This window comes from Podarcis melisellensis (genome assembly GCF_964234715.1).
Source record: "Podarcis melisellensis genome assembly, chromosome: 15".
Taxonomy (NCBI): Eukaryota; Metazoa; Chordata; class Lepidosauria; order Squamata; family Lacertidae; genus Podarcis; species Podarcis melisellensis.
The window spans coordinates 31209691-31229231 of record NC_138532.1 but is presented as its reverse complement, the minus strand read 5'-3'; the positions used below and the strand labels follow the sequence as shown (position 1 = coordinate 31229231).

The 19541-nt window shown below is 45.8% G+C and overlaps 1 protein-coding gene across 2 annotated transcripts; it reads right to left on the bottom strand.

Annotated features, from left to right (window-relative positions):
* Window positions 1-70: 70 nt before the first annotated feature.
* Window positions 71-17653, bottom strand: UNC45B (unc-45 myosin chaperone B). Of its 2 annotated transcripts, none has more exons than XM_081890292.1 (20): window positions 17434-17653; window positions 16247-16408; window positions 15547-15583; window positions 15094-15269; window positions 13940-14029; window positions 13064-13231; window positions 11794-11962; window positions 11275-11445; window positions 10142-10313; window positions 8909-9209; window positions 7677-7771; window positions 6382-6523; window positions 5895-6035; window positions 4812-4939; window positions 4327-4393; window positions 3974-4087; window positions 3504-3619; window positions 2540-2657; window positions 1828-1983; window positions 71-806 (listed from the first exon to the last, which is right to left on the bottom strand). In XM_081890292.1, exons 2-20 carry the CDS (start codon window positions 16406-16408, stop codon window positions 540-542), a joined length of 2790 nt encoding a protein of 929 aa, XP_081746418.1. In that variant the 5' UTR covers window positions 17434-17653; the 3' UTR covers window positions 71-539. The 2 variants fall into 2 exon arrangements, with proteins under 2 accessions (XP_081746418.1, XP_081746417.1); XM_081890291.1 differs by having other exon boundaries at window positions 17401-17524.
* Window positions 17654-19541: the final 1888 nt, after the last annotated feature.

The window sequence follows — 19541 nt, the reverse complement described above, 5'->3', positions numbered from 1 at the left end:
TGTCACAATATTACCCAAACCATTCACTATTATGCTATTTGTCATTTTAAGGAAGCTGCACAATGTGCAATTTTTCTGCACCAACCATTTTATTAGTGAATCACCACATTATAACAAGAACCATCACATGAATTTCTCTAGCGAGGAGTCTATGTTAAACGTTGTTAGAGTTTCCAACAAGTCAAATCGTTCAAAAGACAGTGAGAATAATATAATTATAAAAACTACATCAGGAACCTCTAAAACAAAAGGGTGGGGTTTTTTTTTTTGTTATTTCAAACATTGCAGGTTGTTTTCTGACGCTCCAAAACTTTAACAGGAAGTTGCTTTGGAAAGGAGGTTTGCTAGCCAGAAACAAATTGTGATTCCCCCTGAAGAAACAAATCTGAGGGCTATTTCTGTGGGCAAAAACATTTGCATTGTGTCAAAGCTTTGGAAATAATGCTTCAGTTTTCCAATATAAGTTCTTTACATGTCGGATCACTTCCTTGCCACTCCTCTAGTCCTCATTCTTTTTAGATCTTAGATTTCCTGTGACCTTATGACGGAGACATAGGTTTGATCATTCCATAGTCCATGAATTTCATGAGACATTCCCGAGCCACCTTTAGGACATGCTGCTTCTGGGGGTCATCCGCCTGCTTCCCAACAATGGTCAGGATTTCCAGCATCTCACTTTCCACTAGTTTCTTAGCCAGCTCTTGGTCTGCGTGGATTAAGTTGTAAACAATCACGAGCCCACGGTGCTGTACGTTGAGCTTGTCGTGGAGGCAGAGCCTCTGCAGAATCTCCAGCCACTGGGTTGTCTGCAGAAATAAGATTTGCCAGGTTACTTGCACATCTTTGAAATGTGTAACTGCACAGGACTGTTCAAGGTGCTAGTCCACACCATACAAGTAAAACACCCTTATACCACTTTAACAAGCATGACTTCCTCCCAAGTATCTTGGGTATTGTAGTTTGTTAAGGCTGCTGAAAGTTGTTATGAGGCACCAAGTTTTTTTCTCTAACTGCTTCCTTTTCAGGGCTAAATTAGTGGTGAATTATTTCTGAATTAGCTCAGGCATTTCCTGCACGACAAGAGGGTTTTCGTTACTAATTTCTTCATATTATTATTATTATTATTTAAAAAATCACAGAATAGAAAAGGAAGAAAAGAAAATGAGAAAACTGCTGAGGAAAGCTCCTCAGAACCCCAGCATCAACTGTTAATGAAGCAACAATTTATAGACACTGAAGGGGACAGAATTAGAGATAGAAGCTACCAAGAGGAAGCTTCAATTAAAGGCACAGAAGCTCCAAACAACCTCAAGATTCTATTTTAGCCATCATATAAAACCAAGAGCCTGCTGGATCAGGCCAGTGGCCCATCTAGTCGAGCATCCTGTTCTCTTGCAGTTTCCAGCAACTGGCATTCTGAAGCATTGGTGCCTCTGACTGTTGCGACAGAGCTGAGCCATCAAAAGCCCTCTCCTCCATTAATTTGTCCAGTCCTCTTTTAAAGCCATCCAAGTTGGTGGCCATCACTGCCTCCTGCAGGAGGGAGTTCCATAGTTTCTCCAATGCATGACAAACTTTCTTTTCTCTGTCCTGAATCTTCCCATAATCAGCTTCATTGGTAGCACATGAGTTCTAGTGTTATAAGAGAGGGAGAAAAAAAATTATCTATCTAATTTCTCCATGCCATGAATTGTTTTATAAACTTATATCATGTTACCTCTTACTCGCCTCTTCTCTATATTACAAGGTACCCAGCACTGCAAACTTTCCTCATACAGATGCAACTTTCAACACACACTTTATGCTCAAGGGCAATGAGACCCTTACCACTTCGGTCAGCTTATGGCAGAGTCTCTTGTGGGCAGCCGTGAGCATAGCTAGGGCTCCTGCTGCGGCGTTCTGGACTTTGTCGTCATCCTCACTACACAGCAACACGAGCAGTTTCAGTCGGTCATTCCCATCTGCTATGAATCTCTCTTGAACCTGGTGCAGGGGGCAGAGGTGGGGGGAAATGAGAGAGATCTGGATTAATTCATCCCCTAACCACCACCACAACAAAAATGGGATGCGGGTGGCGCTGTGGGTTAAACCACACAGCCTAGGACTTGCCGATCAGAAGGTCGGTGGTTTGAATCCCCGCGACGGGGTGAGCTCCCGTTGCTCGGTCCCTGCTCCTGCCAACCTAGCAGTTCATAAGCACGTCAAAGTGCAAGTAGATAAATAGGTACCGCTCCGGCAGGAAGGTATACGGCGTTTCTGTGCGCTGCTCTGGTTTGCCAGAAGCGGCTTACTCATGCTGGCCACATGACCCGGAAGCTGTATGCCGGCTCCCTTGGCCAATAAAGCGAGATGAGCGCCGCAACCCCAGAGTCGGTCACGACTGGACCTAATGGTCCGGTGTCCCTTTACCTTTACCTTTTAACCACAACAAAAAGGGACAGTATTGGGGGATCTATAGCCTTGTGGGCCAAATTGGAACCCATGGCAGGCCAAATCGGGCTACAGGTTGCCCTCCGTTGAATAACAAGGGCTATTTTACCTCTTTGTTCACCACGAGGTTGCACATGCACTCTGTGGCCGCCTGCCGAAGCTGATCGTGGTTTTCAAACATGTAGTTCTCAATGTCAGGCAGGGCTTTCTCTTTGATGATCTTTTGTCTGAAAGAAGCAACGTGTGCGTGTGAAATTGCAGAGCACACACTAGCATGTGAATTGCAAGATGTAGTAAAATTCTGCACCCCTCAGGGTGGAATCCTGCAGGCAATCTTGGGGCAGGGAGTCTGAGTGAAATTTGGTCTCCAATTTAGGAGCCAACTCCGAGGGGCAATGGGGGTTTCAGTTGATGGGCATTCCCATTCAAGTGGTGTGTGTGCAATGCATCATGTGGTCAGTTATGCGAGGCAGGACTTACCTGGGCCCCCACAATATCTTATTCAAGTTAGCATCCCCGGTCTCCACCTAACAGGCAGGCCACTCTCAGGCCTGGTTGTGGTCTGCAGCTTATGAAGCACCAGGAGGAATCCCATTGGCTTCTTTGTGACATTTGATTCCAGCTGACCTGCAACATTGCTTCTGCCCACATGACTCCTCATAACTTCCAATATGAAGAGGCCCAAAACCAAGGCGCCATCTTGCAGAGCCAAACTCCCACACGAGTCATGTGACCTGTGTGAGATTGCAGCCCCCTAAAAAGTGAGCAGGGGGGGCACAGCGCTATAAAAGTGTGTTTGGGGCACCATGCCCCCCAAAAGTGCAGCGTGAGATTGCAATGAGCATTTTGGCTGCTGTCGTCTCGTAAGAAAAAATGGGATGTCCCGTTTTTTCTGGGGCCATTGATGGGCGTGCCTCCCGTGAGAGTGAGTTTCATAGTTTAACAATGCACTGTGGGAATAAGTCATTTCTTACATGAGAAACATAGATCCCTATCTTGGCCACATCAGGCTGTCTACCAATAGCAGGAGGCCATGAATCCCCCAGGGGAACAAAATGGCTGCTGTAAATCACCTGAGCTTGTCGCTCCTCCCTGAAAAGTTGGTGAGACCCAGAAGAGCCTCGTAGTTCTGTAGCCCATCCCGCTCGGTGTTCAGCAAACTGACCAGAGGACGCACGACTTCATACACCTGTGGGAGAGGCAGGCAAATGGATGTCACCCTGGGGCACCCTGGAGCCCTGTGGCCATTCAGACCCTGCCACACCCAACAACAGAGCAGACGCCTTTCTGAACAAAAGGCCTTCTGTACAAAGGGAAAATGTGCAGTCCTTGCTCTGCTCACTTTTGCCTCCAGCCCCCAACCACCACTGGCATTCGGCCCCGAGAAGGTTGTCCAGAAAGGGAATGTTGCTTTTGGGCTGATAAAAGTTGCCCTCTGCTTGTTTTAAAGTAATAAATGTGCTCCTGGTGCTCTCCAGTTGCTGGACTCTGCTCTGTTCACACAAACATAACCATGTTCCAAATATGCCATGGATTGACTCACCCTCTCCCCAGGGAATGCAATGTCTGGATTGGAGATGGCTGCGATCTTGGCCAGGGCGTGTGACGCTTTGATTTTGCCAACTTCTGTGCCTTCCAAAGCCAATGGGATCAGGGCCTAAGAACAACAAATTAGGTGATGACGCCAGGTAGGCTCACAGTTGAATGTCCCTGTTGGCTGAGCGTTCTACCCTGAATTCTTATTTGCACATTATGCAAAAAAAAAAAAAAAAGGCTCAACAACAACAACAACAACACCACACACACACACACACACACACACACACACGTCCCCAGATTAATTGCACAAAGTATTCCTAAATAGGAGCATCTGAAATAGGAAGCTGAAAGAATTACCTTTCCACCCCCTTGAGCAACGATGGTACCACGGTCCTTGGCATCTTCACACAAAGCAAGAAAAACTCTGTTGGAAGAGAAACATACGTTTGGGATAAGTGTCCCCTGTTGTTGTTGATTACGTCCCAAAAGCAATGGTCTGTCTCTGTGCTGGCAGGGGCTGATTGTTTGTCTGAAACATTCCTGGGGATTCCTGGGTGGTGCCATTTTGGCCATATAATGAATGGCACCCCCCTCCAACCCTCGCTATTAACAGGAACATCTTCAGCTTTCACCCTGAAGTACTGATTCAGCGTGTGAACATCATTCAGGGCAGAAACAGACACAAGACTTTGTTGGACGCTTCTCTGGAATCTAGAGTCTGTGAGGGTACACTGCTCACCCTTGTATCCTGCACTGGCATTTCAGGATTTCCTAAAATGACTTTCCTGTTGCATCCTGCTATCACCTGAGAATTCTGAAAAGGCAGAAGCGAGGCAGCTTACCTGGCTAAGAGCTCTTTGGTCTGATCGGTCAAAATGGCGCTGTCCGCTTTCACCATGCAGACCAGGGAGGAGGTGACTCCAGCAGCGACCAAACGTTTGACCCGCTTTGAGACAAAATCCTTCTTGTCCTGTGGGAGAGTAAGGAGTTGTGGTGAAGCCCAACTTTAATCTTGGTCCCTGCCACTCTGTGGAGGAGTAGGGATGGGTGGATTTGTCAATTTCTGGTGGGGTATAGTGGTTAGTGTGTTGGACTAGGGCCTTGGGAGAACCAGGGTTCAAATCCTCACTCACACTGGGTATGACCTTCAAGGCGAGTCGTCTCTCAGCCCAACCTACCTCACAGGGTTGTTGTGAGGATAAAATAGTGAGGAGGAAAACCACGTACACTTCGCTGAGTGCCTTGGTGGAAAAGGTGGTATATAAATGTAACAAATAAATATATTTCAGTTTCCCGTTTTCCCACTCTTCAGTTCCTGATATTTCTACATCAGGTTGCGATTATTATTTTTTAACAAGCCCTCATGAAAATTAATCAGGATTTTAATGAGAATTTCTCCTAGATATACACATTTGTCTGCACTTTTGCCTAATATCTATATCCATAATGCACACATTTTTGCAAAGCTTTCCCCCTAATATAATGCTTTTCCAAACCAGGTTCAATATTTATTATTATGGTCAGTGGACAGCATTAAAGGACTCAGGTAAGAAGCACAGAGAACACATTAGCCAGATGTTTATAACGAGGTAAAAAAGAATGAAATTACATACATTCATTTTGTATGTTATTTTCACTAATAGGTTTTTAATATATTTGTTTTTGTGCTTTCAACTGTTTTAAATTATATGCTAACTGCCTTTTTGTACATAATACTTTATTGGAGAACAGCAATGGAAAAAGGTGGTGAGAATTTTGGAGCACAGCTTTGCTTCAGTTCTGGTACTGTTTTGTAAAGTGCGAAATAGGTAGGTTTGCTTTTCCAGCACAAACTGAATAAAAATTCTCTCCCATTGCTAGGGCAGAGTTCTTTCCTGCTAGTTATTAATAGCATTTGGTGTTGCCAAGGATGACCGGCCGGCTACCTTTGGGTGTTCCTCAGGAACATGCTGCTTGGAAAACTTGGCCAATTGCACGAGTTCCGGGATAATTTCCTTGACATCGTAGCTGTTAGTGCAGTTCACCAAGACGGTGGCCACTGAGTACAAAATAGTTTTGTCGCTTGTCTGTAAAACGCAAAATCAAAGTTTTTTTTTAAAAAAAGAAGATAAAAGCAGGTATTTAAAGTGAGAGAGACTTTGAAAGCAAGGGAGACCTTTGTCCAGTCCAAGGGTTGCATATCTAAAAGATTGAGTTTTTACAAATGTGGAAAGGGTTTATGTGGCACCTATTAACAGTGCCAGTTCTGCATATCAAAGAATTGTGATTATGTCTATTTCCATTATGCTTTATATTTGTTCAGTTGAGCCACCTGGGACATTATTTTGTGAAAATAATGGTGAAAAACTACAGCAGTAGGCAATTAGGGCCGCAAGGATCTGCATGTATGTGGCATTCACGCAAGTGAATTACCTTGGCTAATTCAAACATGGCTTGCATGGCTGGCTCATCCTCCACAAAGTCATCTTTCACGTCGGCATCCAGGGTCAAGTAAGCAAGACCTTCTATAGCCCACTTCCTTGTGCGGGTGTCAATGGCGGGGTTGCACAGCCATCTGAAGGAACGAGGCAAGGAAGATGAGGCTCAGTAAGGCAAATGTTGGAGAAGATATTGGAGGAGAACAGATTTTAAACTGATGTCCTTGGACTCTTTAAATATCCAGATTCTTTGCAAAACAGTATTACAGTGGTACCTCAGGTTAAGTACTTAATTCGTTCTGGAGGTCCGTACTTAACCTGAAACTGTTCTTAACCTGAAGCACCACTTTAGCTAATGGGGCCTCCTGCTGCCGCCGTGCCGCCGGAGCATGATTTCTGTTTTCATCCTGAAGCAAAGTTCTTAACCTGAAGCACTATTTCTGGGTTAGCGGAGTCTGTAACCTGAAGCGAATGTAACCTGAGGTACCACTGTATTATTGTCATTCTCTCTCTCTCTCTCTCTCTCATCCTAGGGTGGGTTACAGCATTAAAATACAATATTAAAAACAATTTAAAACAACCTGCAATCATTAAAATAAGGTGGGTCCTAAAACCATACACCTCAGTGCCAAATGCCAGGGTAAAGAGGTGCACCTTCAGCATACTCCAGAAGCTGTTCAATGAAGGTGCCAGACACATCTCTGTGAGGAGGGAGTTCCATAGCTTAGGGGCCACCACAGAGAAGGCTCTCTCCCAGGCCAGCCCCCACAGGTCTCTGAGGGTGGAGGAACTACCAAGAGGGCCTACTTTGCTGATCTCAGCACCTGAGAGGGTCTGTAGGAAAGGATGTGGTCTTTCAGGTATTTGGGGCCTGAGTCATTTAGGACTTTAAACAACAATACCATTGCAGCTGTTTCAAAACAGGGTTTATATTAGATTTAAATGGAACCCCAGCCAGTAATCTGGCAGCTGTATTTTGGACCGAGTGAAGTTTCTGAATAATCTTCAAGGGCAGCCCCATGTGGAATGCACTGCAGCAATCCAATTTGGAAGTTACCAGAGAATGGAAGACGTGATTTTGTTGCAGAAATGCTAGGATATTAAACACCACATGGACCTAAGAGTCTGGCTGGGATGTTTGAAGAATACGCTTCCAGAAGGTGACTGGGAGGAGCTAGCAGTTAGTCTGGCATGCAAACTTGAGAGACCGAGAGAGGCAGCATCTGTTGTGGAATCTGCTCTTCCAACTCCTCCACCCCTCGTCCCCAAAGTCGGTCTTCTGCCACTTACTTCCGGCACTGCCTGGCCAGCTTCTCTGTTGACCCTTCGGCAAACTGTCGCAGGCCGTAGTCTGTGCCCCCGGCAGAGCCCAGTTTGCAAAGGCCCTGGGAAGAGAATCAAGGAGGTATTGGTGGGCTCAGTATTGCACTGGCATAGCCACACCCACCCACCCCCCTTTTAAAAATGAAACTCTGCTGTGCATGTACTTCAAAATGTAGGCCTCCACCTACAGCTCAAATCGTTCGGCTTTAGGTTTTGTAGGCTTCCTGACTGCAAGGTTGGAGGGTTGGTACAGATCCTATACACCTTCCCCCCAAAAAGGGGGGATAATGCCCATCATTATCTCTTCATTTTTAGTCAACATTCTGTAACTATTTTATAACGATTGACAACAACATTAGCACACCTTAATACAACTAAAACACAGAATTATAATCCTAAATAGGATGTTGTTGTTGTTGTTGTACCACCCTTCATCCAAAGATCACAGGGTGGTTTGCAACATAAACAGACAGAAATCATGTGGTCTAACTCACAAGTGGTACTAGGATAGTTCAGTTGGTAGAGCATGAGAATCTTAATCTTAGGATCGTGGGTTTGAGCAGTGGCGTAGCGTGGGGGGTGCAGGGGGGGCCAGCCGCACCGGGCGCAACATCTGGGGGTTAGGGTTAGGGGGCGCAAATCCACGGGTTAGGGGGCGCAAATTACTTGGCATGCCCCAGGTGCTGACAACCCACGCTACGCCACTGGGTTTGAGCCCTATGTTGGGCAAAAGGATTTCTACATTGCAGGAAGTTGGACCAGATGACTCTCATGGTCCCTTCCAGCTCTACAACTCTACGAAGGCCATATTAAAAAATGTTGCCATTTGCTCTGTGATTGGTTTATGGGAACCTATAGCAAAGTGATCATAAGAGCAGCCAGGGAGGGGCTGCATAATGGGGTGTATTAAGTCTTTCCTAGTCCCTTGATTGAAACTGCATCAGGGAAGGATATGCATGATGGACTTCACCTCAGTATTGCTACAAGGGCAGCAACTGCCGTTCATTGGGGTTTTGTTGTATCTGTCATCTAATAACATTAGAAGGGAGAACATTAAACCTTGCCATAGGAAAAGCCTTCCTGCATTGAGGATAATCAACCATCTCACGTGTTTGCAGGAGAGGTAAGGTTGCCCCAGTGACTATGGGGAGCAGGGTTCCCCACGGTTCCCCACCCACCCCTGAGCCAGGAGAACTGACCACCAGAGCTCTGATCTTGATCTTCTCATTCTGGGTCTTCTTGTAGATTTCCTTCAGCAGGCTGATCCCGTTGGTGATGATGAAGGTGGCCCGGCTCAACTTGGTCGAAGCGTGGATCAGGGCTTCCACGGCCACCAGCTGATCGATCTCTCGCTCGGAGCCGCAGAGAGCCACCATCATCTCCATGACCCCTTTCATGCCCAGCAGTTTGTTCCCCAAATCAAAAGGCCCCTGCAGGACCCCAGACACTGTCTGGATGGCGTGCAGAGTCTTGTCCATGTCCTGGGGATCAATTTTGCTCCTAGAAACATGGAAGAGCAGAGGAAGGAAGTAGAAGGCATGGTGTCCTTACCTACCCATCAAAATGGCCCATTGGGGTTTGGGGAAACTCAGAAGATCCACCCATGATTTAATTAGAAATACAATCCATTTCACCAGTACTATTTTTTTTTCTAGAAAAAGAGGTGCCAGAGCTCACCACGAACACTTCCCTTGTTCTCTTAGAATGGCAAGGGCACCCACCTGCCTGAGAGGGGCTGGAGCTGAGCTCCAGTGAGCTCTGGCTGAAAAAAAACCCTGCATCTCACCCTGGTGGAGGGAGACCATAAAATGACATGTGGCACAGAGAAGTTATTCTCCCTCTCTTAATGGTAGACCTCACAGTCATCCAATGAAGTGGAATGTTGGGATTTTTGGGGACAGGTAAAATGAATGACTTCTCCACACAGTGCATAGTTAAACTATGGAACTCCCTGCCACAGGATACAAGAATGGACACCAACCTGGATGGTTTTAAAAGGGGATTGGGCAAACTTGTGGAGGAGAGGGCTATCAATGGCTATTAGCTACAATGGCTATGATCTGCCTCCACAGTTGAAGGCAGCAATGTTTCTGAATACCAGTGGCTGGAGACTATAGGAGGGAAGAGTGCTCTTGTGCTCAGGTCCTGCTTGCGGGTTTCCCTTTCGTTGGCCACTCTGAGAACAAGATGCTGGACTAGATGGGCCATTGGCCTGATCCAGCAGGTTCTTCTTATGTTCTTAGGTTCTTTTTGTGACCAGGTGGACCTGTGTAGGTGCTCATTGTGGTTGGTCAGCTTCAAGCCTCCCCAGCTGAACTACCCTCCCTTCTTGGCGTTATCTTTAAACCAGGCTTGAAATGGGCAGCTCTGCAAATGCCTTCAGGTAGAGAGGACTTTCACTGTAAAGCAGGACACACAGCCCCCTTACTCACTGGATGTACTCCTCGCAGAGCAGCCTGAAGTTATCCCTCTCTGGGTCACACCGCAAATCGTCATACAGCTTGTTCAGGAGTACCGAAGCTGTCAGCTGGGTGTTCTCGGTCAAAGGGAGGCAGTTTGGCATGTCAGGGATCTGGCCAGCGACTTTCAGGATCTTCTTGAGACCTGGGAGCAGAGCAGGGGGGGAGGGAGTGAACACAGGGTCAGTTTAGACGCAAATGCAGAGATGCAATCTTAGACAGGGCTCAGCGACTGAGCACGTGCTCCGCATGCAGAAGGCCCTAGGTTCTATTCGCAATAACACCTCCAAGTAGAGCTGAGAATTCCCCTGCCTGAACCCCTGAGGAGCTTCTGCCAGCCTGTGTAGACAACACTGGGCTAGAGGGAGCAATGGTCTGGCTCTCTATAAGGCAACTTCGTATCTTCCTCTGGAGTTGGCATCTAAGAGAGTCCCCTTATGGGAATCAAAAATAGCTCTGTGGCTTCTAGTTCTAAACAACAACAACAACAATTTATTATTTATACCCCGCCCATCTGGCAGGGTTTCCCCAGCCACTCTGGGCAGCTCCCAACAGAATATTAAAAACACAATAAAACATCAAACACTAAAAACTTTCCTAAACAGGGCTGCCTTCAAATGTCTTCTAAAAGTCAGAGGGTTGTTTATTTCCTTGACATCTGGCTGGAGGGCATTCTACAGTGTGGGTGCCACTACTGAGAAGGCCCTCTGTCTGGTTCCCTGTAACCTCACTTCTTGCAGTGAGGGAACTGCCAGAAGTCTCTTGGCACTGGACCTCAGTATCTGGGCTGAACAATGGGGGCGAAGACACCCCTTCAGGTATATTGGGCCGAAGCCTCCTTTCTTCCAAGGAGCTCAAGGTGGTGTCTGTGGTTCTCCTTCTTCCTATTTAATCCCCACAACAACTTTGTGGGACAGTGAGTTTGAGAGACAGTGAGTGAAGTGACCAGCCCTAGGTCTACCAGGGAGCTTCCTGGCTGAGTGGGGATTCAAACCCTGGTCTCCCAGGTCATAGTCCAACACTCTAACTATTGTGCCACACTGCCTCTCTCTACGTGTTGTCAGATCTGGACCAGCAGGAAAAGAGGATATTGGCACTGGGCTTACCGTTGTCAATGACAAACAGGGTCCTGCTGTTGTCATGGATCCTCAGGTCCTTCCTTGGTATGTTCTTATTGAGCAAATTGAGAGCACGGTCTCGGCCTTGTCCAGACACCTTTTTATTGGGGAGCATGTCCAGGAGGCGCATTGTGACTGCCTTCAGGTCCTTCTTTGTGTCTGTGCAAAAAAAAAAAAAAAAAAAGGAAGTTGGGCAAAGCACAGTCATTTCTGGAAAGTGATTGGTGTAGCTGTTAATATCCATTCATTTCTGAACAGAGACAGCCTGGCCACTGTAGTCCATTTCTTGGTAACCTCAAGGCTGTAAACCTCTTTGATTATTTTAATGGCATAAATATTTTTGTAAATAAATAATATGCACAGGGACTGACTTTCATTCATATCAGCCTTCCTGATGCCCTTCGGATAGATGAAGAGCTTAAACTCAGAGCATGGTTTCCGCCAAAATCTTTAATGTTCAGATCAGCACTTATCAATGCACCTTTTAGCAAAGTTACCAATAATTACCCAGCACTAAGGCATCCTCTTTTCCATGCTCTTCCTTCTTGCCTTCCCCGGTTAGCGAGTCAATGATGGCCTGCAGGAGGTTGGAGACAGCCAGCGAGATCTCTTCATGGTTGGTGGACATCCACAGGCAGATATTGTCAATTCCCAGCATGTGAAGGATGGCTGTTGCCTGTCCAGCGAACAAGAGATTGATTTTGTCTGAGTTACCTGCCAGTGTTAAAACTATGAAACTCGTTCCCACAGGAAGCAGTGGCAGCCACTAACCTGGGTGGCTTAAAAAGAGGACTAGACAAATTCACAGGAACACGGGGCCTCAGGAAAATGCCTTGCATCAAGACAGACCATTGGTCCATCCTGTGGGAGAGTGGGGAAAGGTAAAGGTAAAGGACTCCTGGACAGTTAAGTGCAGTCAAAGGTGACTATGGGGTTGCGGTGCTCATCTCGCTTTCAGGCCGAGGGAGCCGGTGTTTGTCCATAGACAGCTTTTCGGGTCATGTGGCCAGCATGACTAAACCACTTCCAAGGCAGCAGAACACTGTGACAGAAACCAGTGTGTATGGAAATGCTGTTTACCTTCTTACCACAGCTGTACCTATTTATCTCCTTGCACTGGCGTGCTTTCAAACTGCTAGGTTGGCAGGAGCTGGGACAGAGCAACGGGAGCTCACCCATGGGGATTTGAACCATCAACCTTCTGACTGGCAAACCCAAGAGGCTCAGTGCTTAAGACCACAGCGCCACCCGTGTCCCTTGGGAGGGTGGGAAAGGAGAAGGCCTTCCCTGTGGCTGCTCCCAGATTGTGGAGCTCTCTTCCATGGGAGGCTTGCCTGGACCCCTCTATGATTTTCTTTTGCAGACAAGCAAATGCTCCCCCCGCTTCCAACAGAGCATTGGCCACTCACTGACTGTTCTGGTAGTGTCTTCTGAGTGTTGTACTTTTCTTTCAGCAGTTAGTATTTGTCCTTTTAAATGTTTTTAAGTGTTCTCTCTGCAGTTTTAATATGGTTACTTATTTAATTGCATGCATGCAGATAGATAGATAGATAGATAGATAGATAGATAGATAGATAGATATAGATGATAGATGATAGATGATAGATAGATAGAGTGTACTTTAGTTGTATCTGTCTTAATTTATGCCTGTGCTGAGAAAAAGGCATGATACAAAGAACATAAAGTTAGGATTTGGTCAACAGTGGGTCTGGGACCAGGGGGGAGGGTGTAGAGCAGAGGGGGATGTGTGAACCAGGCAACCTCAGAGAACACTTACCCTTGCCTTATGGTCTGTGCACATCCCTGAAAGGGTCCTTATCGCTGCAAGGACTAGCTCTGGGTTTTTTGTGTCTATCAGCCTCAGTAGCAGGTTCAGGCCATTGTTCTGGAATATCCTCTCTGCACCCGCTTCCTCCCGGCCGAGGACAATGAGATTGTTTGCAGCCTGGTTTTTTAAAAAGAAATGGCAATTGACATAATCGAATGGCTATACAAATTCCAATATATATATATTTGTTTAGGCAAGCCTACCCAGATATTTAGAAAATTGATGCGGGTTTTAATCTTATTTTAGTTTATCGTTAATTTAACTTTTGGAAGATCTTAAATTATTGTTGCTAATTCTTCCTACTGATAATTTTATTGTTTTATATTTAAAAAAACCTGCTTTGAGGGCTTCTTCTTCTTTCTTTTTTTGCAATGAAGCAGTATATAAATTTTATGAAATAAATAATAAGTTTGACCAGTGTTTCTGCATATGTATCACACTGATTTAAGCATGAAAGCCTTTGAGAAGAATCCTCTTCGGAGTTCTTGTTCTTCAATAACTGGAAGCCAGGACAGAAATCTTACTTATTATAAAGGAATTTATGGACTTTGGCTATTGCAAGGGGGCGGGGAAGTCACACATAAGCTGCATTTTCCAGGGTGGTGGAGGATCCGGAACACTGGTGGGATTTTTATTTCCTTTGCTTTAGACATAGATGCTCAACATTCATCATTCATGCCCGCTTGGGAAATATGGATGTCTTGCTTTTTATATTGGCGATTCACCATTTCTTTCTCTTGTTGTCTACTGTTTGTTTGCTTTTTATATGGTACGGTGCAATACTCTGCTGCCACACTTTTGGGTTGTTAATCAATCAATCCTCACCTTCTCTCGCTTCTCTTTCTCACTCTTCTCATCTAGCAGGATCTCAAACATTTGCTGGACCCTGGCATCGGTAGAGAACTGGACACGCAGCTGCACCAGGTCAGTTGGGAAATAAGATATGAGTTAGACTAGAGCAAGTAGTGGGCAACCTCAGGCCCAAGGGTGAAATGTGGCCCTCTGGCCTTCTTTCTTTGGTCCTTGGGACTTCCCACCCTCCCTAGCCGTACCCCCACCCCCCTGTCACAGGCCACATTCACACCATTCATTGAAAGCACCATGATACCACTTGGGGGAGTCATGGCTTCTCCAACAAAGTATCCTGGGAACTGTAGTATGTTAAGGGTGCTGTGAGTTGCTAGGGAACCTCCCTAGTCCCCCTCCCAGTGCTATAGTTCCCAGGGAAGCTAACAATCTATCCCTCTTTACATGGAACTCTGGAAATTGTAGCTGTGAGAGAGGACACTTCAGCACCCACAAAATATGGCAGATCAGAAATTAAGGACCATGGAGAGCTCTAAGTGAGCAACTTGATCAGCAGAACTGAACTATATAGTTAATGTGGCATCATTCTACTTTAAACAGACATGGCTTCCCCCAAAGCAACATGGGAAATGTAGTTCATTAAGGGTGCTGAGAGCTGTTAACAGACTGCCTGTTCCCCTCCCAGAGCTACAGTTCCCAGAGTTACCCATGAAGCAGGATTGACTGTTAAAGCACTCTGGGAGTTGTAGCTCTGGGAGAGGAATAACAACTCTCTAGCACCCCTTAACAAACTACAGTTCCCAGAATTCTTTGGGGGAGGCCGTGACTGTGCAAAGTGCTATTATGGTGCTTTATATGTATGGTGTGAATGTGGTCACAGTTTTCACTGACAAGCAGCATCAGAAACTCAAGGTGGAAAAAGAATCATGCTGTTCTCTTCCTGTATCTGCACAAGATTGCAAATGACACTCCACATTCTAGAGCCAGGGGCCCAGGAAATAATAAATGCTATCATTGTGACTTTTTCTTCTTCTTAAAAAAGTTAGCTGCCATCCATATAGTGGCATTCTTGGAACATTTGACATTAGCTGACCATGGTCAAAAAACAGGCAGTTGGGTGACAGTCTCTGACCAGTCAATTGACCAGTGTGCCAACCTTACTCCGTGCTTACCTTCTCCTGGATAGAGGCTCCTAGACGCCGGAGGGTCTCTTGGAAGTTTTTATTCCGGGGCTCAATAGTGGCACACCTCTGGATATCTTTGAAGGCCTGATCCAGCTTGCCCAGCTTCTCCAGAGCTTGGCTACGTCGGTATAAGGCCTTAATATCTGAAGCATTGATGTCGATAGCTAGTGGGGAATTAGCAAATGACAACTGTCACCTTGCAGCAGCTATTCCATCTGGCTGAAGCACTTGGCCCATTCCATATGGCTCTGCTGAAGGACCAGCTCCTTTTGAATGCTGAAGTTCAATTGTTTTTTCTCTTTCTCATCCCTTTTTCCTTTTATGCTACGTCATTCAGATTGCAAGTATGCAAACAGGGACTGTCCCATCTGTGTACTTTTTTAAAAAAGGCTTGGGTTTGTGGAGGTTAATCTGAAATGACAGAGCCATCGTTTGACCTACCTCTGGATGCGTCTGACGCCGCCTGGGCATAGTTCTCCTAAGAATTTGGGAAGAAAAATGGCTGGAATCAGTGATTGAGATGGCTGGCTTTGATCTCAGTCAAACAGTGGCGTAGCATGGGGGGTGCAGGGGGGGCCCGGCCGCACCGGGCGCAACATCTGGGGGTTAGGGTTAGGGGGCGCAAATCCACGGGTTAGGGGGTGCAAATCCATGGGTTAGGGGGTGCAAATCCACGGGTGCAAATTACTTGCCTTGCCCCGGGTGCTGACAACCCATGCTACGCCACTGCAGTCAAATTCTCTTCCCCACCCCCTGCCGCAACACCTTTTCAAGGTTGACTACTGCAAAAGCAAGTCAACTTGTTCAATAATCAGTATCTACACAACTCACTCACGACTTCATAAAACGACTGACCATTGACATCTGAAGTTCAACAATTGTTGGACTATTGCACTGATGCATAACAATGTCACTTTTTTCTTGTATTAGATTTGAATGGCTACCCTAATTGATTCCCATTTTACGGGGAATTTCCTCATCAAGAATCCTAGAACTGTAGAGTTGGATGGGACTAAATGGTCATCAACTCCAACCCCTTGCAATCTTTTTCCCAATGTGGGGCTTGAACCCATGACCTTGAGATTAAGAGTCTCATGCTCTACCCGTTGAGCTATCCGGCATCTAATCTCATTGGCTTTACCTTTTTCAGGAAACAAGCTGCCCGGTTTCGGAACAACACCGCCTGAAGCGATTTATCTTTGGCCACCTTGAGGGCTTTGGTGTAGCTTTTGATAGCATTCTCATAATCATTGCCTTGGAAATACTTATTTCCCTCCTCTTTCAGCTGCGAAGCGTTATCCATCTAGGAAAAGAAACCAACAGTATCTGTCTAGGACAGGAATGTAGGACTGGATAGGCCCCCGAGACCTCTCTGCCTGGCCCTCTCCATCAACAGAAGGGTGCATTCCTTTCTGGTCAAACTCCTGGGTGGGCGGAGCCAGAGGCAACAGTGGGAGGAGCAACAGGTGGGAATTTAACCTTTGTGCAGTAGTCTAATTGCAACACCCCCCCCACCCCACTGCTCCTGATCGTCTATCTATGTAGAGGTGAGAAAAGGGGAAAACATTTCTATATCCATTTTCATAATTTCGTAATTTTGTAATCCATCATGTCACTTCTTTCTCAGCTTTTCTCTAAACTAAAACATCACAAACACTGCAGCCTTTCCTCACAGGAGAGTCATTCCATCCCCTTGACCATTTGGGTCATCCTCCACTGTCTCCCCACACTGCATAATTTTATATACTTCTGTTGAGCCCCTTCTTTCTTGCCTTTCCCCCCTAAGCTGAGGAATCGCATGTGGCTGATGTACTTCACTCAATCAAAGTTATGATGATTACAGGTATGGTTTTTTAAATTTGCATTTGCTTGATTATTTTGCTTGATCATTCTTTTGCTTGATTTTTAATATTCATTTTGCTTGACTTTTTACATCTACAGTCTCAAAAGCCAATCAATCAATCAATCAATCAATCAATCTACGGTATATGTGTACGTGTGTTTGTGTGTATTATGTGTATGTGTAGGCTTTAAGTCTCTGAAAGCTGTTGCCAAGAAAATTTGCTTGCTCCTTTTTCATTGCCTTCCATCTCCTTTCCCACCGCAGACTCTCCCGTAAGCAGCTATATTTGGCCAGCCACAATATGCCTCTGGGATATGTCACTATCGCCTGACACAATCTCACATTCCATCCCCAACAAAAACAAAACCCAAGGTTGATTTTCAACACAACCACCAGCATCAATCTGCTATTTGATTTCAGTTGCTACCCGCTTAATACCCAGATTTCCATACCTTCTGAAGTTTCCAAACTCTGAGATTACTCACCAATATTGGCTGTTTTCCCTTCGATCAATGAACTGCAAGCACTTCTCTCTTTGTGTAAGTAGACAGATATGCCTGCCTGGGCTTCAGATAGATAGGTATATATATATAGCTCAATGAAATGGTCACAGATCCAGGACTGTAGCACAGTGCGAAAGACCTCAGGGGTGAAGGTCTCACTTCCTGAAACAATGATTGGCTTTAAACTGAGCACAATGGACGGGTCTGAACAATTTGCGGAAATGTGTGTCCAAAATGTGCACCAATTTTGGGCAAGACTGAAGGAGGGCCTTTTAAATAACGAAAAAGAAATGCAAATAGCCCCCCTGGATTCCCCCCACCCCACCCCATGAAATGTACTCTGCTCCTTCCCATTCTATTTAAGGAAGTGTCAGACATTTGAAACTCTGGGACAAATGGCTTTTACTCCAGAGTCCTAGAAGAGTTTCAGGAGCAGCTGCAACTTGCGGGATGCCTCCAGTACCTTCGAGAACTGCCCCCACCCCACCGCCGGCAGAGATTACATTCAGAAATCACGTTCCTTCTCCAAGGGCTTGGAGAAATTCCAAACAATGGAAATAGCTTGGTGAAAACTCCAGATACACTGGCCAAAAAGCAAAAGAATTGACTGGGCTGATTAATTGTAAACAGGACATTCTTTATGGATTCTGTACATGCAGCCATATAATTGTGTTTTAAAACATTATGATCAAATATTGATTGTTTAATATGTTTAGTGTTGTTGTTTTTTTTAAAAAAAGCAACAAATGAAATTTGGAGAACCAAATAAATTCCTGCAGAATGACAGAATTGATTAGTGGCTAAAGGATGGATGAGCTACAATGATTTCAGAGTTCATGCTGGAAACTGAAACTGTTGGATGTCTGAAACCCTGCAGCAGTCTTCCCCAACCAGGTGCCCTCTAGCTGTTTTGTTCTACCACTCCCATCATGGCTGAGGCTGATGGGAGTTGTATAGTTCAAAACAGCTGGAGGCGACTCTAAAGTCATGTCTCAATTACGGCTTTACTGCTTCTCTTAAAAGTGGAGCTGGCTTCTTGACTATAGATTGAAGGCAGGTGTAGCCAGCAATGGTGCCCTCTAACACCCCTGACCACTGGTCATGCTGGCTGATGGGAGTTGGAGTCCAACAACATCTCAAAGGCACCACCTTGGATGCTCCTGCTTTAAGGCTACTGAAAACAAAGGAGAAGGCTTTGTTTTACCTTTAATAGGTGGGTGGATGGGTGGACTTTGGTAGGCGCAGCTTGTCATGATGCGATGGGAGAACATGCGCATGCCAAAATTCTCTCCTGTGCTCAGCCATCGGAGTCTTGTTCTCCTTTTCCTCTGCTCATCTACCCAGTATCACATGAACAAAATATTCTGTTTCTACTGGTCCTTCCCCAGGTGTAAACCTATTGTTCTGGGGCTGAGGCTGGACTGGATGTCCTATTTTATTTTATTCAGAAATCTTTGAAATGCTTGATGCCATTGCCTGACTGAGAGGATCTTTTATACGCAACAAAGAAAGGGGGAAAAAGAAAGAAAACTCAAGAAAGAAATCGTATATTGTAGGTCCCATTTAATTCATAAAATCCTAGAGTTGGAAGGGATCCCCAATGCAGGAATCGCCGCTAAATAATCCCTGACATACGGCCACCCAACCTCTGTTTGAAAACCCCCAGCAAAGCACAGTCCAGCACCTTCCGAAGTAGTTCTGCTGGGCTCATTCCCTGGCAGCTTATTAAGAGTCTAATATAAATAGGGAAAACATTTTAAAAATACTTCCAGTAGCACCTTGTTGTTGTTTAGTCGTTTAGTCGTGTCCGACTCTTCGTGACTCCATGGACCAGAGCACGCCAGGCACTCCTGTCTTCCACTGCCTCCCGCAGTTTGGTCAAACTCATGCTGGTAGCTTCGAGAACACTGTCCAACCATCTCGTCCTCTGTCGTCCCCTTCTCCTTGTGCCCCTCCATCTTTCCCAACATCAGGGTCTTTTCCAGGGAGTCTTCTCTTCTCATGAGGTGGCCAAAGTATTGGAGCCTCAGCTTCAGGATCTGTCCTCCCAGTGAGCACTCAGGGCTGATTTCCTTAAGAATAGATAGGTT

What these genes read in the sequence shown, in the direction of transcription:
- UNC45B (XM_081890292.1), bottom strand. Translation starts at nt 16,408, where the DNA reads ATGGATAACGCTTCGCAGCTGAAAGAGGAGGGAAATAAGTATTTCCAA. An exon ending in AGAAAGAGAAGCGAGAGAAG is followed by an intron (nt 13,232 to 13,939) that starts GTGAGGATTGAT and finishes TTAAAAAACCAG; the next exon opens with GCTGCAAACAATCTCATTGT. An exon ending in CTCTGCGAGGAGTACATCCA is followed by an intron (nt 9,210 to 10,141) that starts GTGAGTAAGGGG and finishes CCATGTTTCTAG; the next exon opens with GAGCAAAATTGATCCCCAGG.